General features: G+C 40.3%; 1 protein-coding gene across 2 annotated transcripts in view; it reads left to right on the top strand.

Annotated features, from left to right (window-relative positions):
• LOC125013276 (plexin-A1-like) overlaps window positions 1-21506 on the top strand; it is a 286335-nt gene that overhangs the window by 203752 nt on the left and 61077 nt on the right. For both annotated transcript variants that reach the window (XM_047593791.1, XM_047593782.1), the window contains exons 12-16: window positions 280-503; window positions 9443-9594; window positions 10245-10365; window positions 10968-11104; window positions 13703-13870. In XM_047593791.1, the coding sequence (XP_047449747.1) occupies window positions 280-503; window positions 9443-9594; window positions 10245-10365; window positions 10968-11104; window positions 13703-13870 (802 nt within the window). The remainder of the gene's footprint in view (window positions 1-279; window positions 504-9442; window positions 9595-10244; window positions 10366-10967; window positions 11105-13702; window positions 13871-21506) is intronic.

Below are 21506 nucleotides of genomic sequence, written 5' to 3'. Positions count from 1 at the left end.
CATTCCCTCTAGGTGGTTTGTTCAAAACCCTCCACACTTATCTGTGGAAACAGTTATTTCTCATTGTCACAGCCTCAGAGTGGTAATAATTACCCACTGAAAGTTTTAGGTATTGTGTGGCTGATTAACATTCATTTGTGCCGTTCTTTGGCTCTCTCATGTATTTTTCATAACACAGTTGCTGTTTTGCTGAATAACAACATGTATCTGACATTTTCTGAAACTCTTTTATGCATTTATTTTAAAAATACATTATGTATTTTTCTGTCTCTCAACCAGCTCACCTCTACAAGTGCAAAGCATTGCGGGACAGCTGTGGAATGTGCCTGAAGGCTGACCCCAAGTTTGAATGTGGTTGGTGCGTGCAGGACAAGAAGTGTTCCCTGAGACAGATGTGTGCAGGGGGAGGAATTTCCCACCTCCCTCTGCAGCTAGCTGAAGGTGTAGGGTGGATGCATGCTACATCTGGAAACAGCCGATGTGCCCACCCCAAGATAACAAAGGTATTTTGAGCAAGTGGGAATGTATGACAGGCTATAGGATGTATTGTTAGGTTGAACATGTGTGTATTTGATAGGATGTTAATGTAGTTTTAGGTGTTTTTTGTGACTTTTATGTGCACAATTTTAACTGCAAGTAAATTGTTTATGGGATCATTTGGGCCATTCTCTCTATATCTGTCTATTTGTGAGAGAGTAAGAATTCAATCTATTGCTCTGTTTAAATTTCTGATCTACTCCCTGCTTACATGCCTTTACAAGTAGGGGTCTTCTTTGGCCTTTTGACTCCAACAACTTACTCATCATGTTGCTAGGTGGCTAGAATGAGAGCTCTGATCCTGGATTCCTTTCATATATTGCTGAGTGTTCTCAAAATCAAAGAGAAGTTTAGCTTTGTAGGTAGGACCACGTGGATACAGAATTTTTCATGTGCCTGAACTTAATGTAGAGTTTGATGCTCCAGTGGAAACCAGCATGAGCTGTGACCTCTATGCCACTGTCAAACTAAATACAGCCATACTCAGCCAAATCATAATTACTTCCTCGTATTAGAATACCTCGCAGTAACAGATTTAGTCCTGAAGATTTATTTATTTATAATTTTTTTGTGTTGAAGTTGTCCTTTGGTTAACAAACAAGCCCAAATTTCTTGTGTTTATGTGTTTCAGTCAGTTAAGTCGTTTAACTATTTCAGATCAATTTATTTACTATGAAAAAGTTCAAGGCTATAATTTACCTTTTTAGTATTTAAACAACAACAAGCTGAACAGGCTGTTCGAAAATCAAAACTGATATAAGTATCCATAAAACATTATAATTAGAGCAGTAATTATAACTAGAAAATTCCCTCTGGGAAATTTTGAAAGGGCTATGGGGGGCTAATGCCAGGGGTACCGTCTCTGTCAACATGGGAGTTAGCACAGTTAGCCTACATTTAGCACAATTAGCTTACAGTTAGCATAGTTAGCTTACATTTAGCGCAGTTAACCTAGTGAGGTTAACCTGGTGAGGATGAGTAGACACTGGAGCCTCGGGCGAAGCCCCTTAGCCCTAATAATGATAATCTTAAGGCAAAAAAAAATTAAACTGTTAACTGCCAATGAAAATTTTTGGCCAATTTCAACTTTTATCAAAACATTAAAAACTAAACTTGAACTTGATTTGATGAAAATGTACAACTTTTGGAGGCTGCAAAGTAAAGGAACTGTAAATCAACTACAGTTGACAGTAACCAAAAGAAAGTCTTCTAATCAAAACTGACTCTAGTGATACATTAATGGCCTGCATGGAAAGACAGCCTGGCTTCTTTGAACATCACAACATGATCTCATCAATTTGTGAAGACTGTTTTGTCACCTATGGAGATCCAAGACTGGGAAACCTTGAATAGCCGTTGTGTCATCCTTCTTTGTTGAAGCCCCTGTGGTGACGAAAGTCCCACGTGTCCTGAACCAAGAATGAAAGCTGCTCTATTTTAATGTGTTGCTATTAAAATACACTCATGTTGGGACCTTGTGTCTGCCCTTGGCACAGAAATACTGTTATTACTCACTGTTACATCAAACTGGTACTCTAGAGGCAGCGCCACATAGACGTTTGGTTCTAAATCCTTTTTAACAGTTTTCTAGGCACTTTTGTTTGTGTTTGGCACTGTGTCCGCCTGCGTAGTGAAGCAGAAAAATGTATGGTTCAAATCCAGTATTGGTCTGTTTCTGGTTTTCCTAAATCATTATTCTCCCAGCTTTCCTTTCTTTTTTGACTTTCAGTGGGTGTATGGACTCCCCATCTCAGTCCTCATGTGCTGTGATGTCAGAAAAACTATACTTATGACAATAGAAACCATTCAATCATATAGAGTTAGAATGAATACAGTGAGATACCTGTTCTGTATTCCAATGTAACTGGTTACATTTACTTGATAATAATTCTAAAATCTGTACTACTTTTGAAAAATTCCCACTGCTTTTATGTACTAGCATTTGTTTTAAGAGCCGTGCGGGGGTAAAGTTTTGGAATAAGAGGAAACACTTTAAGCCGATCCTCCCCACCATCATCACCGGGAATGTGAGGTCCATCTATAACAAGATGGAGGAACTAATGGTGCTAACATGGCATCAAAGGGAATACCGTGAGTGTAGTATGATGCTGTTCACTGAGACCTGGCTAACGAAGCAAACACCGGACTCCAATGCTGCACTGGACGGTTTTCAGCTGATAAGAGCAGACAAGAAGGCAACTGGTCCAGATGGCATCAGCTCTAGACTCCTCAAATTCTGCGCCAGCCAACTGTGTGGGATTGTGGAGCACCTCTTCAACATGAGCCTGAGGTTGCAGAAGGTACCACTGCTGTGGAAGTCATCCTGCGTGGTACCGGTGCTCAAGTCATCTCGTCCCAGCGACTTCAGAGACTACCGACCAGTGGCTCTAACAGCTCACCTGGCAAAGACCCTGGAGAGGTTGGTCCTTCAACAACTGCGCCCCCTGGTGAGCTCATCCACTGACCCTCTGCAGTTCGCCTACCAGCCTGGCATTGGAGCTGAGGACGCTGTCATCTCCCTCATGCAGAGATCCCTGTCCCACCTGGAGAAGTCTGGAAAGCACTGAGAAAATCATGTTCTATGATTTCCCCAGTGCCTTTGACACCATTCAGCCAGAACTCCTGAGGGATAAGCTGGACCACGCGGGAGTGCACCAACAGCTGTCAGCCTGGCTCCTGGACTTCATGTCCAACAGTCCACTGTTTGTGAAGACAAAGGACTGTGTGTCAGACACAGTGACCTGCAGCACGGGGACGCCACAGGGGTCGGTCCTGGCCCCTCTCCTCTTCACTATCTACACAGCCGACTTCACCCACAACACAACTAACTGTCACCTACAGAAGTTCTCTGACCACATTAGTCATTGTCGGTCTTATCAACAGCAACCGAGACAAAAGGGAGTACCGAGAACTGAACCAGAACTTTGTGGCTTGGTGCCAGTGAAACCACCTCCGGATTAATGCGGGAAAAACCAAAGAGCTGGTTGTGGACTTCCACCGGAGCAAAGCCACTCCCCCACCAGCGGTGAACATACAGGGAACAGACATGCAGTTCTTTCTGCCTTGGAACCCGCCCTTATACGTGCACGTTCACCGATTCACAACAAGACAAACCTTAGTTAAGTTACCGAGTTGATAACCGGCGTCATGATACTGCTTATCCAGATTGTCATTGTTGTGGACAGATTCAGCTGGATATGTTGGAGTAAGATAGATAGATAGATTACTTTATTCATCCCCGAAGGGAAATTAGGTCATCATAGCAGTCCGGTATTTGAGAACAATAAAACACAATAGAATAGAATACTGAGGAATAGGAACTAGGAAAAGGACACTTAAAAAACACAAGATACATAGGTAGATAAGGAGCAGTGGCAAGATGATGGCAGTAGTACTGATGATATGATGGTAATGTTATTGTAACTAAACAGTATATGATAGTAGTATAGTATATATAGTATATAATATATATAAGAATAAGAGGAATAAGACGAATATATCATAATACCAGTATAATAGCAGGTAACATATATATATGTGTGTGTGTGTGTATATATATGTATGTATGTGTGTGTGTGTGTGTATACACACACACACACACACACACACACACACACACACACACACACACACAAGATAGGATATAATATGATATATCATATACGTTTAGGTATAATATATGCATATAAGTACTTGACTATACAAGGTATACTTGAAGTGTAAAGGTGACAGGTAGTAAAAGGTGACAGGGAGTTCTGTGATGGTTGCTCTGACAGAGGTAGATGAGATGTAAGGCCTAAAGTCTGCAGTTGGGTGGAACGATGTCATGTATCATTCCTTAGAGCAGCGGGGTTGAATGAGTCTGTTGCTGAAGCTGCTCGTGATACAGGCCTCTGCTCTTTGATGCCAACTTGATATGGGAACAATAGCAAATGTCTCTGTTTTCTTGATTCGCAGAATCATTTTCCCCAGTTATGACTAGATTGCCTTTGAGCTTACATTTTTTAAAAACATATTCATTATGTGGATCAGCCATTATATGACAACTCTATATCTTTTTATCACACGGTGGGGAAATGTGCAGCATATAGCATAATTTTGTTAGGACAGTGTACACAAAAGAAAAAATAAAAGAATAAATAAATAAATACCAGAAGTACTGCCACGGGAAGGAAGGATCTCCTTCAAACAGTGCTGGGGAAGCAGTCAACTGCTGAAGATCTGTTAAAGCACCATAGAGGGGGTGAGACTGGTTTTCTATCAGATATGGCTGCTTTGCGATCATCCCACCACCTCCACAGGCTCAAGAGGGCAGCCCAGACCAGAGTCAACCTTCTTCAAGAGTCGGTTCAGGTGACATGCACATGACTGTGGGAAGATGCTTGAGCAGAGAACCCCCACCAAAGGCAAAGGGAAAACACTTTATTGACTTGAACAGGGCAATTACAATCACTACAAGGATTAGTAAAATAATTAGAGTTAATTATGTATGTGTATAGTATGTTTTCTGTTCTCATCAAAATTGGCCACAGGAAGGGGCCTTGACCTTTTCATCCCAAAAGTCATGAAACCAAATCAGTATCCCCTTTTCAAATTTCAGCATAACTATGCAAATACTGCAGACTATTTCTTTCAGGCAGTTTAGCTAAGTATGCCTCTGAAGAACTCTAAAAGTATTTCCTGAACCACATAAACAACTTTCCCGTTTACCGGTGGTCTTCCATGGCCCCATGTGTTATTGGTTACCACTCAAACCACAGCAAGATTATGTTACAGACACACAGTGTGTAGAGACTGGACGACATGCTACTAGGAAACCACTGTGGTAATACTGATGATTTGATGTGGCTATTATGTGGTTAGGACTGCAGTATAAAGGCCAAATCACCACAGAATGAACGCCCAATAGTATTTGGCCTCCAGTAAATTTCTTGGCAGTGCCAAACACATGAAGAGAAAATAATTCCAAAGATAATAAGATCAGTGGATTTATTTTACAGCATAATCTCCTTTTTCATTGTCTTTGGAATGTTGATCTCTCCGATGTTGCCCAACTTTAGCTCACTGTGCTAGCCAATGTAGCCTCTGTCAGTGTGTTTACATGCACAGCTTAATCGTGCTATGCTCAAAATTGGACTTTCTGACTACAGTCCTTGTCCCAGTTTACATGCAGTGGAAGACAATCGAATAACTGATGGGAACATGTCCTCCTCCTCCACACTAGTTGGCGATATTTGTCTTTTCAGCGGGTTAATACCATGTGCCTACTTTCCGGTTGACCTAGTAAATCATATAATAAGCGAGTCGTTCATGCAGCAGACCGGCTTTTCAAACAACAATCATAGTAGTACATTTAGTACAATAGTACATTTTTAAATGTGGTACGTAATTTTCAGGCAACATTTGGTGCAGATAAGAAGCGCGCTATCCCTCAGATGGATCTTCTACCGGCTCTGTTTACCGTCTTTTTCTTCTGCAACCGGCTTTCTTGGATGTTTTTGTTCCGGGGCCACATGCCAGCGTAGCGGTTGTGGAGCAAATTCCAATCACATTATCTGGGTGTCTTAATCGAATAATGAGAACTCCGATTTTAATCAGAGTAATAAGTTTACATGCACTTAAGTTCTCCTGTTATATCCGATTAAGGCAATAATTTGTTTTTCACGTGAATGTAAAACCACTGAGTGTTGACAACATTAAGTCTGTAGTGATCAGTTAGAGTATATTCAAACCCTCCTATCACACAGATGGGTGATGGATAGAAGGGGTTGGACGACTCTCTACACACTCTACAACTCTTGTTCCTCTACCGCAGCAACAATGTCAATTAATAGCCTTAAACAAAAGTTCTTATCAACACTGTTGTATTGATGCAAGTATGGCTGTAATTGGTTGTAGGACACACATACCATGATTAAACCCTAAAGTAGTGTCACTAGATTCTTATTTCGACAACAATTGTGTTCAGCTATACCAGATAACTATGCATGATGCAGCCAATGATAGTGGTGTCGTTAGCAAATTTAATGGTTGTGTTGGTGTGCTTGACGTGCAATCCTGACAAAAGCTTAGGGCTGAGGACACATCCTTGTTGCTGATGTTAAGTACCCTGAGCTTCATGACACGTTTAGATACGACTATGCTGTTAAAGGCAGAGCTGAAGTCGATAAATAGCATTCGACAAGACTAGTTTGTAAACAATTTTTATAAAACTTGTATACATTTTCTACGCTGTCTGGTAATGCCTTACTGAACTTACTAAACATGGAAATATATAACCACATTCATATCTCAATGAATCACAGCTCTCGTGGTCACAATTGTTTGTTAAACAAGTCATCAAACAGTGATATGCTTTATCTTTATCTGAAAAAAAAAAATAATTCAGCTTCACTTTAATTACTGTACATGTAAATATAAAAACTGCAGACAATCCCTAGAGATTGAGAGGAAACAGCTCTTTCTAGGACACCATTATTTAAAAGTACAGTTGTAATGCAGGCATGTATTCAAGCTAATGTGTGTTTAAAGTTTCTTCCACGCCAGCTTAACTCTAGCATCAAAACCATCCTGTTCTAATGACACATGAATGTATGAGCTATCCAAAAGCATTTGTCATTGCCCAATGATTATTATGTGTGGTGTGATTGTATATATTATACCACAGAGTTTTCCACTGGTCCTTTTCGAAATTCCACCCCCTGACAATAGTCATGATCCCTTTAACATCATTCTTCTTTCTCTTTCGTCTCTCTGTCTGAGGCTCTGCCACAGTTTTTATCCCGGGACTTGGTGGCTAGCTGACTGTGTTTTGTGGTATTGTTGCTTCATATTTCCAAACCCATCTGAAGCCCCATTTCCACACCCTGACATCTGCTGTCCATACCGTACCCTGGAGCTTGATGGCCTCTCATTCTGGTCAGTGTTTACCAGGTATTGTGTTTGTGGAACCAAACTACTGAGACTCTGCTGGTGACTCTGGTTCCAATATGAGTCAGCTTCCAAATATTAGGCTGCAGACTGCTCTCTCTCTCTGCCTTCCTCTTGGTACTTTAATTCACTTCACTGTAGTTACTACATTATTGTGTTTTATAGATTATGTTGAAATTTCGTCTGCATGGTTAAATTACAGGGTAACAAGGCATGTAAGGTCAATGTTTACAATACTGTGCCTTAAACACAACACAGTATTATCTGCCTATAGTTGCTGGTTGTTATGTGTCAGTGTAGTTTCAGGCATAGGTGGCATTTTGCCAAAGGTGTTGTATTTTATTTTTTTCGCTTTTTTTCTGCCAGCATGCAGCAGCTTCCAAAATGCTGTTAGCAAGAGAAAGACTGGGTTTATTTAAGATAATCATTAGATCGTTTTGTGAGTCTGAATAAAGTGACGTGCTCTGGCACAACTATGACGTAAATAAATTAGTAAGAATATGATGAATATGATGCTTCTTCACACGGAAGCACCATTTATGTTGTGGATTGTATACTGCCTTCTACAGACAGTGCCAATCAAGATTATGCACTGTAAATAGCGAGCTCTATCTGACATAGAGGGCACTATTTACAAAAATAAATAGTGCCGTGGAATTTTGTAAAAGTTGTAAATTGTAAGTGTTCTTTTTTAGGAAGACCAGAGAGCAGAGAATCACAATAAAGAGTAAGAGTAAGAGAGAGGAGGCTTCTCTCCCTTTTATTGGTTTGATGACCTCAGAGGTCTTGGGCATACAATGACCAATGGGGATCACACACAGGTTTCACACCTAATTGTGAAAAGGTGAAGGCTGCTGGGAGGTTGAGTCCAAAGACCTTCTTTGTCTGGGGAACAAAGAGGGTCATGTGGCCTTGTCCTCCATTTTGAATGGGCTGAGTCCCAACAACAGTATGCGATTAAAGTATCTTTTAAAAGGCATCTGACAACATAGATTTTTGTTTGTTGAAACATGGAATGATCCTTGTGAAGTTTATTTTGGAAGTGTTGAAATTCTATTCCAAGTTTTTATATGGTTCTCTGAATATGTTATGATTGGTTTCCAGGCAACATTTTTACATTTATACTTAACCTTTATATTTTTTGATATTTTCCAGTTTCTTATTTTTATTTAATATAATGCAAAATCTAGGGCCTTGAATTAAAACATAGATGGTTTTGTATACACTCTACACACTGTTATGTCTTGTCTGTGAAATCTGTAGTTTGGTACAATCCTTGCTGTAATAATAGCACTGTGACTGTTTAATGACATCGCCTGAATGTGCTTTTCCACACTGCTGTCTGCCAAGCCATACTGAAGAGCAGGGCAATGGACAGATTACACATAATTACCTTGCAATGCTTGTTAGGGATTATGTGTGCGTGTGTATGTCCACCTAGTGTGACCATGGTTTGTGACAACCACTGTCCATCAGTCACCATATTTGTTTTGTCACACCAGGTACACCTGTACCCGTTATGCATCGTAACCTGGCTAAATAAATCACATTAAGGTTGGTCGACGCAACTGAGCGTTACTCCACCGCAGACCCATCACTGAAGACAAGCAGTTTCAATTAAACAGAGATGATACCAGATTCGTTGTGGAGGTTTTTGCCCTCCTCTTATCTCATTTTAAGTCTTTTTCAAAGCATAGAAGGTGATTTTTCCTCTTTAAATCTTGAATCAACAGCTATGGGTAATTTTTTCAGAAGTGTGTGAATGTCTGAGTTTTCGGGTGGCATGTCTGCATATATCTGGGAATATGCAACATCATACTTGGGGACAAATTTTAAATTCACTTTGAGACTGTAAGCATCTGTGATTTTTTATGTGAGTAGGAATATGGAGTGGACATCTACAGATTTTGGTACACTCTGTTTAATTTTTCTTTTCCTACTTCATTCTTACCAACTTTTGTTCTCATCTGTGCAGTTATTCCCTGAGACGGGGCCTCGTCAGGGGGGGACCAGGGTGACCATCCTGGGAGAAAATCTGGGTCTGCAGTTCAGAGACATCCAGATGGGGGTCAGGTTGGGGAAGGTGCCCTGTGTCCCTGTTGAGGATGAGTACCTGAGTGCAGAGAGGTAGGTTAGGAACTTATGATACTTGCATGGATAAGCCTGCATGCATGCCCATTTCACTGAGTGTCCATGAACCTGAATGACCATGACAGTGTATGACACTGTTGGGGAGTAGTAACACCAAAACAACGAAACCAAGAGAGGATTCAGTCACAATATATATATAAATAAATCTATATATAAATAATTCTCTTTTGCAAATGTGGGCTGAAAACAATAGATGAAAACTACTCTGGAGGATCCAGTTAAAAGAGTCCAACAGACCCGTCCAAGAGAGGTGCAGGTGATCCCTGGACAGCAGATCTCTGTGCAACTGACTGTTAGTTGTAGCTAAGAAAACAAAAACAACCCTCACAGAGAGATGTGAAATATAGATACAAAAAGGATTTAGCAGTGAGCCCTTATCTGATTCTGACCAATCAGACAGCACAAAAAATTCAGCCATGAATGTTACTGTATAAAAATATAGTGACATGAGTTTTGTGTGTGTCTGTGTGTGTCATAACTCCCAATGTATGCTCTTTTCTTTGGTTTGTGCTTTATCTCTGTGCTTCCTAGTGTCATGTTGTTGACCCATGAATATGTGACACTGTTTTGTAAAAGGATGCGTCTGTTTGAAGCTGGATTTTATAAACCCACCTCTTTATCTACAGAATTGTGTGTCTGCTGAATGATGCTACAGGCTACAGAGTGCAAGAAGCTCAGGTGGAGGTGTGTGTGAGAGACTGTGTGAACGACTACAGAGCCCTGTCACCAAGGCCATTCACCTTTGTGGTAAGGATCTGAACAAGCATATTCAGTTCAGTGTTAGTTGCTCTATGACAACTGTGACAAGTCAAAAGGGAGAGCCAAACAAGAAAGAAAAAAAAAATTCTATTGGAGAATTCAAATGGATTTCTTTGGAGTAAGCACTCTTGTTGTTGGTCCTGAATGTCCTTTCCTGGTAGTCTCTATAGTGTTAAAAAATGGTGGAAAGTCATGGATTTATTAGGGACATGGTGTCTACCTGAAGCTAACATAACCTGTAACGGCTTGGTACTTACATGTCACTAGACAACTTGGTTTAATTCTGTTTTATATTTCTTTGTTTTGTTGTAAAGTTATTTAAAAAAAAATGTAGGGCATTGTGTGGTCTGATCACCCCATTGTAAAAACTGCCTATGATTAGTACTTTATTTTTAAAGCTTTTAAACGTTTTGGCCCCCCCCCCCACCCGATGACACAGTTAATTTAAGAGGTATCTCATTCCTGTTTACTCCTGTTTAAATGCACCAATGGGTGTATTTAAAAATACAGATTAAAAGAAGGCATGCAATAATGTACAATTGTTGTTTGATTTAATTTTACTTCTTTCTTTTTTATCCCCTCTTTTCCAGACTCCATACTTCACTCGCATCCAGCCATCTCAGGGGCCCATTTCAGGCGGCACTCAAGTCACAATCGAGGGAAGCTACCTAAATGCAGGTAGCTACGTGTCTGTCAGGATAGGACTGCAACCCTGCTACTTCAAAAAGTAAGGAGAATTTAATTCTTTCTAAATTAAACTGAAATGACCCTGTTGAGGTAAACATACTGTACTAGAGAAAGAGTTTTAGAAAAGAATAATAAAAATAATAATACTCAAGACAAAACCTGATATATAATTATGACTGGAGGTATGCAGGTGGAGCTAAAGAAAATGTGCAAACATGGATTCTCCAACTGAAGATTTATAAAAACAAAAATGTAATTATCATTGAGCTATTACATGCACATGTAAGCAAGTAATCTGTGTGTCTGGTTGTTGTGTGCATGCGCACGTGCATACGTACGTGTGTTGGGGGGAGGCTTGACTTTTTGTGTCAAGTGTTCTTGTTGCTTGCAGCATCGCTTTGTCTGCACTCACACAGGCTTTCCCTAATCTAGAGCATGCAGAAAATCCAAACTATCACCACAGTTGCTGGCATGTCAAACGCATGGATTAGCCTCTCATAGCTAATCTCTACTGAAGCAATCGTACGCTGGCTTTGATGTCACAGCAATCATTTCTGTGCTGCATCCTCCTCACAGTAATCCTGCAATCCCACAGACTCCACTTCACTACAGCTGTTCGCTCACCCATGTGTTTATCTGTCACACCCTAACTGTATGACTGTCGCATCTTGAAAGATTGCTGGGGTATGTGTTTTCTTTCTCAATGAGGTTGCTATGATTAAATTCCAAGGGACTTGGAAGAGCAGATATTGGGGGTTCTCTATCCATTCTGACTTTCTCCTTCATGGTAAGTGGAGTTGATGTCGAAGAGTTCAATTTTGGTCTCATCTGACCACCTTCTCCCAGGCCTTTCACTCAGATGTTCATTTGCAAACGTTAGATGGGCCTGTACAGTATGCCTTCTTGAGCAGAGGGCTTTGCAGGCAGGATCCAATCTATTACGGTGAACTGTGTCACTAGTGATTCTCCTCATAACTGTGGTCTCAACTGGCCTGACATCATTCTGGCCATTTGTCATTCTGAGCTGATCCCTCTCTTTTTATTATGAATATCCTTATCCCACGAGGCTAGATCTCGCGTGGAGCTCTAGAGTGTGCGCGATTGAGGGCTACCTTGTGCAGGTCTTCCATTATGTCTAAGGTCAGCTGGACTTGTAGGATTTCTTGAAGACGTTTCGGCACTCATCCGAGTAGCTTCTTCAGTTCTGGTAAACTAGTGGGAAATTGAGGTTTGAATAGGAAAACTCTGTGGCTAACACCCACATTCTCATGACTCCCAGAACCCTCCAGCACCAAGCACAGACTGTACCCACAAGACAGGATGGCAAGGACAAGGAGGGACAACACATCAAACAAACCCTCAAAACATGTGGATATCCCAACTGGGCCTTTGTCAAAGGCTCAAAAAGACACCCCAGGAAGGACAGGGAAGATGAGCACAGCAGAAGGAAGAACATCACCATCCCCTACATAGCTGGTGCATCAGAGAAATTGAGGAGAATTTTCGGAAAACGCCGCAACCCAGTTTAATTCAAACCTGGCAACACACTAAGACAGAAACTGGTCCACCTCAAAGACAAAACACCTAGACAGAAACAGAGTAATGTAGTGTATGCTGTTCAGTGTAGTGTGGAATGTACAGACTTGTACATTGGGGAAGCTAAACAACCCATCCACAAACGCATGGCCCAACACAGGAGAGCCAGCTCATCAGGGAACGACTCAGCAGTCCACCTCTACCTGAAGGACAAAGGACACTCCTTTGAAGATACCAATGTCAAGGTCCTGGCCAGAGAGGACAGATGGTTTGAGAGAAGAGGAAAGGAAGCCATCTATGTCAAAGTGGAAAAACCTTCTCTAAACAGACGAGATTTAATTTACCATCTATTTATAATTCAGTTTTGACTTCTGTCCCCAAGAAGTTTCAACACCATTCACACCTTGAGACTCCAGGCTCCCATTGACATAGCCTCGTTAGAGCTCTTTTAAATAAACTTTAATCCATGTAATCCAAGACGATGGAAAACTGGTCAAATTGCGGAAATCTTCATAGTCAGATGCAAAGAGAATGATCTTAATTAGTCAACTGCCTAGTTTGACCTCGGTAATTAATGAATGCCTTGGCACAATACAGTGGTCATTGTCTCTTTATTATTATAATTTCGTTTTTAGAGTAATGAGATCCTGCCAGACTGCATGTTGCTGGTGTCTGGTTGGAAACCCTTCCTTTACTGAGGTTTTCTATGTTTGGACTTTGTCTTCGTGTTTATTCTTTCCAAGAATTCTTCATATCTTAGAATGTGTTGTGAGAAAGTCACATCTTTAAAATATATTCAAAGTTTTTTTGTGGATATTTGGGTCAATTTATAAAATCATATTTGATAGAAGAATTTCTCAGACCACTGTGCCACCTGCGTAATAAACTCTTGCCTGAAGAACGTGTTGTATACATTTTGGGACTGCCCCCTGATGGATTTACCCATGCTCTGCAGTAAATAGCAGGCTTTTAGCAGTCATCTCTAAAGTGACTGCTTTCATGTAATTTTTTCCTTTTTTGCAAGGAAATAACTGAAAGGGCCAAAATGTGTATTATCTATTAACTGACATTCCTCCAACTTGTCCTGTATTTGTCCATCCAGGAGGAGTGCCTGTGAGATAGTGTGCGTCACACCAGCTGGATTGGCTCCAGGTACTACTTCAGTTTTGGTGAATATTGATGATGCTGAGCTCAGAAACCCAGAAGTCAAGTTTAACTACACAGAAGACCCTACTGTTCTGAGGATTGAACCTGATTGGAGCATTGCCAGGTGAGCTATTCTGTTATGTTATGATTTACTTGAATGGATGGAGTACTTAATTTTAGTCATTTCAGATATCCAAGTCAGTTCCACAGTTGGAAAGTAGAGACCAAATATGTTGTTTCATCGCTTCATCTCGCTGAGGTTGGTTGATTTTTTCGTTATTTAGAATAATCAATTATTTTATTCCTATGTTGGAAGTATATACTACCACAATATTAACTGATGTACTGGATGTACTGGTGTTTGATCTCTAAAAAGCATACTTTTTACACCACGTACTGTATTTCCTCTAATAGTGTCTGGGACCTTTATTTATTCAGCCGCCTGTAATGCCATTATTGGTGGCAGCTTTTATGTGAGAGAGGCCTAATTCCCTTTGTTTCATACCAGTATCTACTCATATATTGGCTCAACATTTTCCTACCATTTACTCTGATATTTTTTTCAATAAATGACATCATTGTATCAGTTGGAACTCTGGAAGATAAACGGGGTCCACTTATTGGATATTTATTGGCAAGTTGCCAAGGTTTTTAAACAGTACCATACACACATGTAATTTTTACCACAAAAAAAATCACAAAAAGTGGGTCACATCACTCCTATGCGCCGCAAAACTATTTGGATTTGATGTTTTCTTTATTCAGCAGCTGGTGCATGTGTAAATGATGTGATCAATAACAGAGGCACGACACTGATGATTAGGTGACCCTCCGTTCCTTGTGCTACTCTCTGCTCCTGATGGGACTTCCTCTGTTAGCATCACTGTGCAGTGGTGCGACTCCAAATGCTGGGACATCTGTATTGTGTCTGCATACCCCTCAGAAAGTAGGTAGTTGAGCTCCTGGCGTAAACCCCCCTTTTTAAAGGAAAATGTTGATGAATCCTGCCCAGATCCTTTTCCCCTGTACGACTGACTAAGAAGCAGCCGAGCCCCAATCACTGCCCTGCCCACCCACTGTGATGGTGTCTGTATGGGAGCTCACAAGTGTGGGGTTGTGCTTCAGGAAGCAAGGGTGATGATCCCTCTTATAAAAGAGACATGTGGGCAGACACACATAAATACACACACCACTGATTCCCAGATTCCCTGATGTTTAGCCCCAGATCTCTCCTCCACCTGGTTTGTGAAACCACAAAACAAGTCACACACCTCACGAGCAGCTACCAAACTGTCACGAAGCATGTGAGTATGTTGCTTCCTACCAGTGGGAGCTTTTAATTTAGCTGATCCATTTTAGCCATTCTTTGTCCTGTGTCGGTTCAAATTCAAATGTATAATGAACCGGAGAGATGTGATATTGTATCGGTTCCTATCTGCCTCATTGCCTGCCTTTGTGTGCATACATGCACACCAGCAGAGTACTATCATTGAGCTCAGGAGATGATAGCAAGAGTGTATGAAAGATGGCGAGAAGAGAAAAAGAGCAGGGGTGGTGAGAGTGCATTATCATTGTGCTTTGCTGATGATTTTCCATTTAGGAAGAGGACAGAGCACATAAAAAAATAAATCATTCAGGAATACTGAGGAAAGAGATGTGGGTGGTATTAGAGGTTAGCTAAACAATTTTGGGACAAAATATTAAATTATCTTTCCAAACACACTATGTAGATACTTCAGATGGGTATAACCTTGGCTATTTCTCAAGCATATCTTAGAATATTAGAAAGCAACCGATAGTCATTTTGAGATCACATCCTTTTTTTCTTGTTATTTTGACAGAACAATGGAGAGAGACAGCAAACGGGAGGCAGAGAAGGGGGAATAACATGCGGGAAAGGCCGCTCGGTGCGGGAGTCGAACCGAACCCATAAGTCGAGTCATAGGAGGGCTATAGCCTCAACACATGGGGCAGCTGCTCTACTCACTGAGCTAAATACCGCCCCATCACATCCTTTTTATATAGCTGAAATAGATAACTCAGGGAAATGGACACTTGAACATGCATCAGCATTATATTAACTATCTAACATGAGAGTACTTACGGTGGCTTCACTTTTGAGGAGCTGTTCCGCCATCCATCTTTATTTACAGTCTGTAGTGTGTACTCCTCTAAAACCCACTCAAGCTTTTTAGCCTTATGCACACGGTAACAAAAAAACTTCTGTTGAGTAGTCTATTCCCTCCCACAAGTAAATCCAGCAATTTCAGTGAAGTCAATTAGTTCAAAGCAAACTTCACATAATGGTATGACTCAGAGGCCAAATTAATGTCATGCAATATTTGTTTGGTCAAATTCTCACAGTAATAACTTAAAACGATAGTACGCTTAAAAGCATCCACTGCTGTAAAAATAACAGTCACAAAATAATAATATTCAGAAGGAGGCGGTTAAGGCCAAAAAGAGTGTAGATCTAAAAAGAAAAAAAAAACAAGCAGGAAAATGGGAAGAAATGACTACAAGGAGGAGGGAGAGCAGTGTAGAGTGTAATGGCCTCCTGGCTGGCATGGCTTGTTTGGTGTGTTTTTGTCTTTCAAGTACCTAGCTGGTAGGCGTAGAGTAGTTAGGCAAACTGGGAGCACCTGGCCAGTCTCCCAGTGGGCAGCCTTTTTAAGACCTGGCATCTCTCTCTCTCTGTCTGATGTTCCATCCTGAGGGCGCCACGTTTTTGTTTGTTTGGCTTTGGCCTGATTCTTAGTTATTTTACTTCATCCAACACATTACATTCAGTACCAGGACATTCACAGACATCAACAGACACGCTGATAAACACTGACATTAGGGCTGAGCGATATATCGATATAAAAAAATATATCGATATATATATATTTTTTTAATGAGATATGGGATTGGACCATATCGCATATATCGAGATGCGTAGTTCAAATTTGCGCTGTGGTTCTCGCTCCGGGCAAGCTGCTGAGCCGGAACTCAATGCACTGCTCTCCGCACTGCTCCCCGCTCCTCCGCGCCTCCTCTTTCACACACAGAGCAATTACCTACTTTCTGACTGGTATGCAGACACACGTGACTAAAACAATAAATCATTGTGTCCTGCACAGAGCCCGATAACTGCCACCAAATCTCTTTTCTTCGGATGCGGAGCGCTGCCATGATCGTTAAAAAAGTATGGGAGATCGCCGTTCGCCTATGCGCTTCCATTAACGATTGTGTGACAACACATTTGATTTGTTTGATTGAAATACAATGAACACAATTCTCTGCCCTTCAGATACCAAAACTTGTTTTTGAGCTGAAGCATCTACAATGATACAGTCTGTCAGGCCGTCGAGTAAGAATGTAACAGGCAGATATCAGCAGCAGCATCGAAGCGTCAGCTCTCCGCGTCGAGCCGAGACGATAAAATCCAGGGTCACATCGACCCGGGTTTTTCTAGAAGCTTCATCTCAAAAACAAGTTTTGGTCTACTCCCATAAAGACTGATCTCTGATGGGCAGAGTTTTTTTTTTCTTTTTTCATTTTGTTCAATCAAACAAATCAAATATGTTGTTACACAATCGTTAATGGAAGCGCATAGGTAAACGGCGACTGTGTTTATATACAGCTTTTATAGCGATCTCCCACGCATTTTAACGATCATGGCAGCGCTGCAAGAGAAGAGGAGATTCGGCGGCAGATATCGGGCTCTGTGCAGGACACAGTGATTTATTCTAATATCAGCAGCCTTTCGAAGGAGCGGGGATTTGGCCGGACCATTCTTCAGGTCATCAACAAAATGCAATGCTGTCTGTAATGTACGCGATGACGTATGACGGAGGGAAAATCAGGCACGCAACTCTCACAGTCCGACCCGGGACTGCCTATGTGAAAGAGAGAGACAGGCAGAGAGAGAGGTTTCATAGGCCTTGTGAGGCGGGGGGCGCCTAATCAGTAACGTGCCTCTGTTATTAATCATTTACACATGCACAAAAGCTCTTAAATAAAGAAAATGCCTACTCTAAATTATTTTCCCCCGTTGCTTTGGCGCCCCCTCTAGTGCAATGCCCCTATGCACCGCATATAGTGCATACCCACTTTTTGCGCCACTGGTGCCGAGGAAGAATTGGTTGGTAAAAGAAAAAGTAGTGGCTCAGTAATATGAAGATGGTTCGGATTCAAAGTATCAGATGAGCAACAAAATGACGTTATATGTAGGGAGTACAATAAACAAGTTACAGCAAGCCATTGATAGTTGTCAAAATGTTGATGCTTTTCTCATATAAAAATATTAATTTCAGAAAATGATTGCCTATTTTACTTTATGTGCTATTCTTATTTAAGATATATTAAATGTGCACTTTATGGAGGTTTGATTTCAAAAAAGGTACTCCTGTACTCCAGTATTTATGTTTACATTTTATTGTTCTTTGAACAGCTGACAATTATTTTAACTGGCCTTCCTGTAACATGTCATATTTGGCTTTGATTGTGACTAAACATTTGCTCTCACTTTGCTATAAAAATATCGGGATATATATTGTATATCGATATTCAGCCTAAATATATCGGGATATGACTTTTGGTCCATATCTCCCAGTCCTAACTGACACCCACACCCTACCTATGTGGTAGGCTTTTGTTGTTATTATTTATCCTTGTTGTTATAAATAAATTTCTTTAACGTTATGTTACTGTTTATCTTCGCTTGTTTATTGTATTTCCCCAGCTATCCCTGGGAGTTTATTCTGATTGTCTTGTTGTCTGTTCCCTGAAGCATGTACCTGAGCTAAAGAGACTCACTTAGACAAAAAGAGGAGCAACAGGGACAGAGGGACTCAGTATAAATATACATCAAGCTGAGGAGAAAGAGAGAGAGGAAGAAAACTTCAGAAAGGAGACACAGAGCCCGACAGCGTTTTAAGAAGAGTAGTCAATGTACTCCTGCAATGCATTTGTTGCAGTGACATATACATCTAATTAAAAATCTGTTTTGAATTTGGCTTGAGTGCTTTTGTTAATCAGGAGGACATTTCCATGCCATGACACAATCAACTTATTTGTATTAATATTGGAATGAAGGGTGTATACATTACAAGTTTCACAATATTACCCCTTCTGGTAACACTTTCTATGAAGGTTGTATTTATAATGCCCTATGAATGCACTCATAATATTTTATAAGGTGTCTATAAAGCATTATAATGGTCATTATTACCATCTATACATATTCACAAGTCGTTATAACCAACTTCATGATGCACTATGACAACTGGTTATGAATGATTATAATTTTAATCTGAATAGTGCATTATAAATATGTCAATATCTGCCTAGTCACTTGTTCATTTTATGATGCATCATAACTACTTTGCTTTGCTAAATGTGTTAGTGATGCATAATGAGTTTTGACTTCGCCTATACTGCTTTATATCTGTAGTTATAAGTATATGTAATAAAGTTATAATAATGTATACATCTCCCTACAGCACACAGTTACAAACAGCTATGCAATATCATAAGTGCTATTTGTCAGCGCTAAGTAAAGTGACAAGAATACGACACTATTATCAACAGATATAAGTTACTATGAGTAATTAAAAGGTGCAATGAACTAAGTCCTGAGTCTGGCATCTTTACCCCATATGCACAATGTTAATTTCAAAGGTGTTATTTGTCAGCTTAAGGTAAATTAGTGCAAATGAGGTGTTGTGGATATAAGACTATTATAAACAAATATGAGGCACAATGAAATGAGAGCCTGGACAGTAAAGACAAAAGGAATGCATTTAGTTCACTTCATTTTCATTTAAACCAACACACATAATCAGAATGATTATCAATTTTCTGAGCACATTAAACAAACACATGAAACATGTGAAACAGGCCACAAAAGTGGCACGCCGTGGTCCTAGAGATGTGGATCTTAAAAGTGCCTTTGGGTTGGTGAGGTGATTCAGGGTCAAAGGTCAGGAGATGGTTTGACAGCAACTACAAGAAGAACAGAGGCAAATCTTTAGTGCTCTAGCTGGGTTTGTTTTTATGCAGAAATTTTTGATTGAAAACACATAAGCAGATCACGTTTTTTTGTTTAAAGCAGCGTAACGAGACATTATATTACCGCATATCATGCAGACACCGCAGATTACCCGTAGGTGGCTTAAGCTAGCTACACGAAGGTTACTAGACACGGCTAGTTTTAATTCACAAATTAGATCGTTTTCATATTCTTGCGTTTAATGATTGAAACCATTCGAAATCATTGCTTTAATACGTAAACCACGTGCTTCATGTAAGCAAAGTAAGGCATTAGCTCACAAAACACTAGCTGGACAGAGAGACAACATACGTGTCCTGGAGAGGACTCAGCGAAGAAAGGAAAGAAAAGCCGCTTTACGACTAGTACATATAGTCAATGCTTTACGACAGTGGGTGGAGCTGTGGACGGAGGTGGGTGGGGTCAGAGGTCAGGGGTCATGGACTAAGGAATGACATTTCTACAATAATAATAATATAAATAAAAACGATATTAAAATAATATCTGACGGTATTCAATAAATGCGGACATTTCTAGTGATCTACATCTAGCGATTTATAAGAGACCGATATAACAAATAACCGTTAATTTTTTTTCGAATCTCAAAGTGCCGAATCCTGCAGCAAAATTGACGTTACATTAAAAACCGAAATAAGACCATTGCAAATCTAGTCTAAATGAAATTAAATCAAACCTCTTCATTGCGCAGTGTCACATTGACAGTCGTCCTCATAGTACGAAATAACTTCCAATTGAAATACATCAGTTTGAAATCCGTTTCGAGCGGCATGAAAATTTGAGAAAAATCGGCAGGCACCAAACAATAGATTAATTTTCGTGACAGTTTCACATCTACTGTGAGACCGGGTTGGCATTTAACCGCTTCTTTATACAGGATCGCTTGAAATGTCCGCATTTATTGAATGCCGTCAGATATTATTTTAATATCATTTTTATTAATAGTATTATTATTGTAGAAATGTCATTCTTTAGTCCATGGCCCCTGACCCCACCCACCCACCTCCCTCCTCAGCTCCTCCCACTGTCGTAAAGCATTGACTGCGGGTTTTCCGCTCTTTCTTCGCTGAGTCCTCTCCAGGACAGGTAGGTTGTCTCACTGTCCTGCTAGTGTTTTGTGAGCTAATGCCTTACTTTGCTTACGTGAAACACATGGTTTACGTATTAAAGCAATGATTTCGAATGGTTTCAATCATTAAACGCAAGAATATGAAAACGATCTAATTTGTAAATTAAAACTAGCCGTGTCTGGTAACTTTCGTGTAGCTAGCTTAAGCCACCTACGGGTAATCTGCGGTGTCTGCATGATATGCGGTAATATAATTTCTCATTAGGCTGCTTTAAACAAAAACACGTGATTTGCTTATGTGTTTTCAATCAAACCTTTCTGCATAAAAAACAAACCCAGCTAGAACACTAAAGATTTGCCTCTGTTCTTCTTGTAGTTGCTGTCAAACCATCTCCTGACCTTTGACCCTGAATCACCTCACCAACCCAAAGGCACTTTTAAAAGACACATCTCTAGGACCATGCCGTGCCACTTTTGTGGCCTGTTTCACGTGTTTCATGTGTTTGTGTAATGTGCTCAGAACATTGATAATCATTCTGATTATGTGTGTTGGTTTAAATGAAAATAAAGTGAAATAAATACATTCCTTTTGTCTTTACTGTCCAGGCTCTCATTTCATTGTGCCTCATATTTGTTTAT

The sequence above is a fragment of the Mugil cephalus genome, chromosome 1 (assembly GCF_022458985.1).
Source record: "Mugil cephalus isolate CIBA_MC_2020 chromosome 1, CIBA_Mcephalus_1.1, whole genome shotgun sequence".
Lineage (NCBI taxonomy): Eukaryota > Metazoa > Chordata > Actinopteri > Mugiliformes > Mugilidae > Mugil > Mugil cephalus.
This window is presented reverse-complemented; position numbering and strand designations above follow the sequence as displayed.